We start from the raw sequence: 2,379 nt of genomic DNA on the forward strand, positions 1-2,379 counted from the left end.
GGATGAAGAAGAACCTGGACCAGACAGTGAAGGACCTGCAGCACCGTCTGGATGAGGCGGAGCAGCTGGCCCTGAAGGGAGGCAAGAAGCAAATCCAGAAGCTGGAGGCCAGGGTGCGTAGGACTGGTATTTGTGCAAGCGTGTGCAATCCCAGGTCAGAGATAGCAGGGAAGCTCCAATGATGGGTTTCTCATTGCAGGTGCGGGAGCTGGAAGGGGAGGTTGATGCTGAGCAGAAGCGCAGCGCTGAAGCTGTGAAGGGTGTGCGCAAGTACGAGAGGAGGGTGAAGGAGCTGACCTACCAGGTAAGGTTGATGGCATCTTTGTGTTGACATACCATTCTATAGGAACCCACTGCATTTCTCTATGAAGTCCAAGAGGAAATGTCATTTTATGGTGTGGGGAAAAACAATTCTCTCTCTTTCCTGCTTACCATCTTCTTTAGTCTGAGGAAGACCGGAAGAACATTCTTAGACTCCAGGATCTGGTGGACAAACTGCAGATGAAAGTGAAATCCTACAAGAGACAAGCTGAGGAGGCTGTAAGTACCATGCTGAGTGGGATCAAGGGTCATTTTCCAAGGGAAAATCACACAGTGGGTTATAAGCATGGAAATAGAATTAAGTTTGTGTAAAGTTTAGTTGTCAGCTGTGAGGCAGTGTTCGACTTTACAGTGGTGTCATAAATAACTGAGATTGAGGAGGCTTATATTTAACCATTGATAGAGTGCTGATAAGAAGACCATTCCTTAACCTGAAAAGATCTGACAGACCTCAAGATGTAGGGGCAGGAGAAGTGAAACGCTTGTCTTTGTTCACTACCAACACCCTTTCCCCACACAGGAGGAGCTGTCCAATGTCAACCTCTCCAAGTTCCGCAAGATCCAGCACGAGCTGGAGGAAGCCGAGGAGCGGGCAGACATTGCAGAGTCACAGGTCAACAAGCTCCGTGTAAAGAGTCGGGAGTTTCACAGTAAGAAGATAGAAGGGGAAGAGTGAGGATGTCGTGAGGCAGCAAAGCGGCATGAGGAGTGCACAAAATGTGAACCCTCTGTCACCTTTTTCTGCTATGTCTTTGTAACCATGTCAGTGTCTAGAGAATAAAGTCTGTAGATTCCTTTGCATACACAGCAGAAGCAGTGGTGCTATTTGTCAGAATTCAAGTCGCTACAATTACTAATGGGTGTGCTTTTTTTCAAATGATGATTCTAAGAACAATTAATGTTATGGAGTAGAACTCTAAATGTAACATTTATTGCCAACAGAGCAAGCAAAATTTTGCAGTACTATACAATGTTCCCCAACAATGCAATTATAAGTTAATATTTGAATTAGTTTCTACAAGAATAAATGTTTAAGAGTAAATAGCAAGAGGAACTCTTTTTTTTTTTTAATTTTTTAAACTTGAAATGGGAACAACTCCAGGAACTTGACAAGATGACAGGAATTGCTTAGCCTAACACTATGAAAAAACAGTGAAACACCAAAAATGGTAGCCATTTGCACCTTCCTTTCACAGCTAAAAGCCAGTGTTCTTCAACCATAACAGAGAAAAAAACTAAAAACTAACAAACAAAAAACACACGGGAAGGACAAAAATGAGGAAAATAAGGCTACACAGAAAATCTTCAAGGCACAGATGGTGCTACTGACTGCAGCTTTTCTCGGCAGTGAAGCAAGAGGTCTACACAGCCTTAGCAGAGAGCACCTCTGAATTGATTTACTCTGAAGCAAAGAGCATTATAATCCAGGTTGCTTGTAAAGAAACACTGTTGCTTCATTTACATGGAATAAGAGTTTTGCAAAGGCAACTGACTGTCAGGCTAGTGCAGCTAGAAATAAAGAATAGCCATCCTGGCAGCACGGGACCCTGGTGCATTGTGTATCTGCTAAGGCAGGCATATGTAACACACAGCCTATGGTCTGAATGCAGCCTAGCCCAGCTGTCCCTGCGGCCATCCCTGCCCCACACCATTGTGGCGGCCCTTCCCCTCAGCACCAAGCAGACCTCACTGTGCCATGAGCCCAGGGATGGGGTGCAGGGCAGGGACAGCTCACCTGATGGCCTGGCTAAACATCATCCTGCAAACAGCAAAAACATGCAGCCATGCCTTCCAGTTTATTAAGGAATTTAGGAATAGGTCTCAAGATTGTAAAAAAAAACTCATCAATGTTTTGGTTTATTTGCAACTCCATTTTCAGTCAACATAAATACATTATCTGCAAATTTTCAAATGGAATGTTTAGAGTTGGAAACAAAAATGTGACCATGTCACTTCACCAGACCATTACCAGTTGTCTTTTAACAGAGAGAAATACCCCTCACGTCACAGTCACGCCTCATTCACTTTTGGCAGTGCGTATGCTGGTGAACAACTGTT

At 44.1% G+C, this 2,379-nt stretch overlaps 1 protein-coding gene across 1 annotated transcript; it reads left to right on the top strand.

The window, feature by feature from the left end:
• Window positions 1-2: 2 nt before the first annotated feature.
• On the top strand, window positions 3-1,210 carry LOC104916569 (myosin-8). The gene is made up of 4 exons (XM_010727600.2): window positions 3-113; window positions 200-304; window positions 445-540; window positions 842-1,210. Exons 1-4 carry the CDS (start codon window positions 3-5, stop codon window positions 995-997), a joined length of 468 nt encoding a protein of 155 aa, XP_010725902.1. The 3' UTR covers window positions 998-1,210.
• Window positions 1,211-2,379: the final 1,169 nt, after the last annotated feature.

This window comes from Meleagris gallopavo, unplaced genomic scaffold, assembly GCF_000146605.3.
Source record: "Meleagris gallopavo isolate NT-WF06-2002-E0010 breed Aviagen turkey brand Nicholas breeding stock unplaced genomic scaffold, Turkey_5.1 ChrUn_random_7180001922292, whole genome shotgun sequence".
Lineage (NCBI taxonomy): Eukaryota > Metazoa > Chordata > Aves > Galliformes > Phasianidae > Meleagris > Meleagris gallopavo.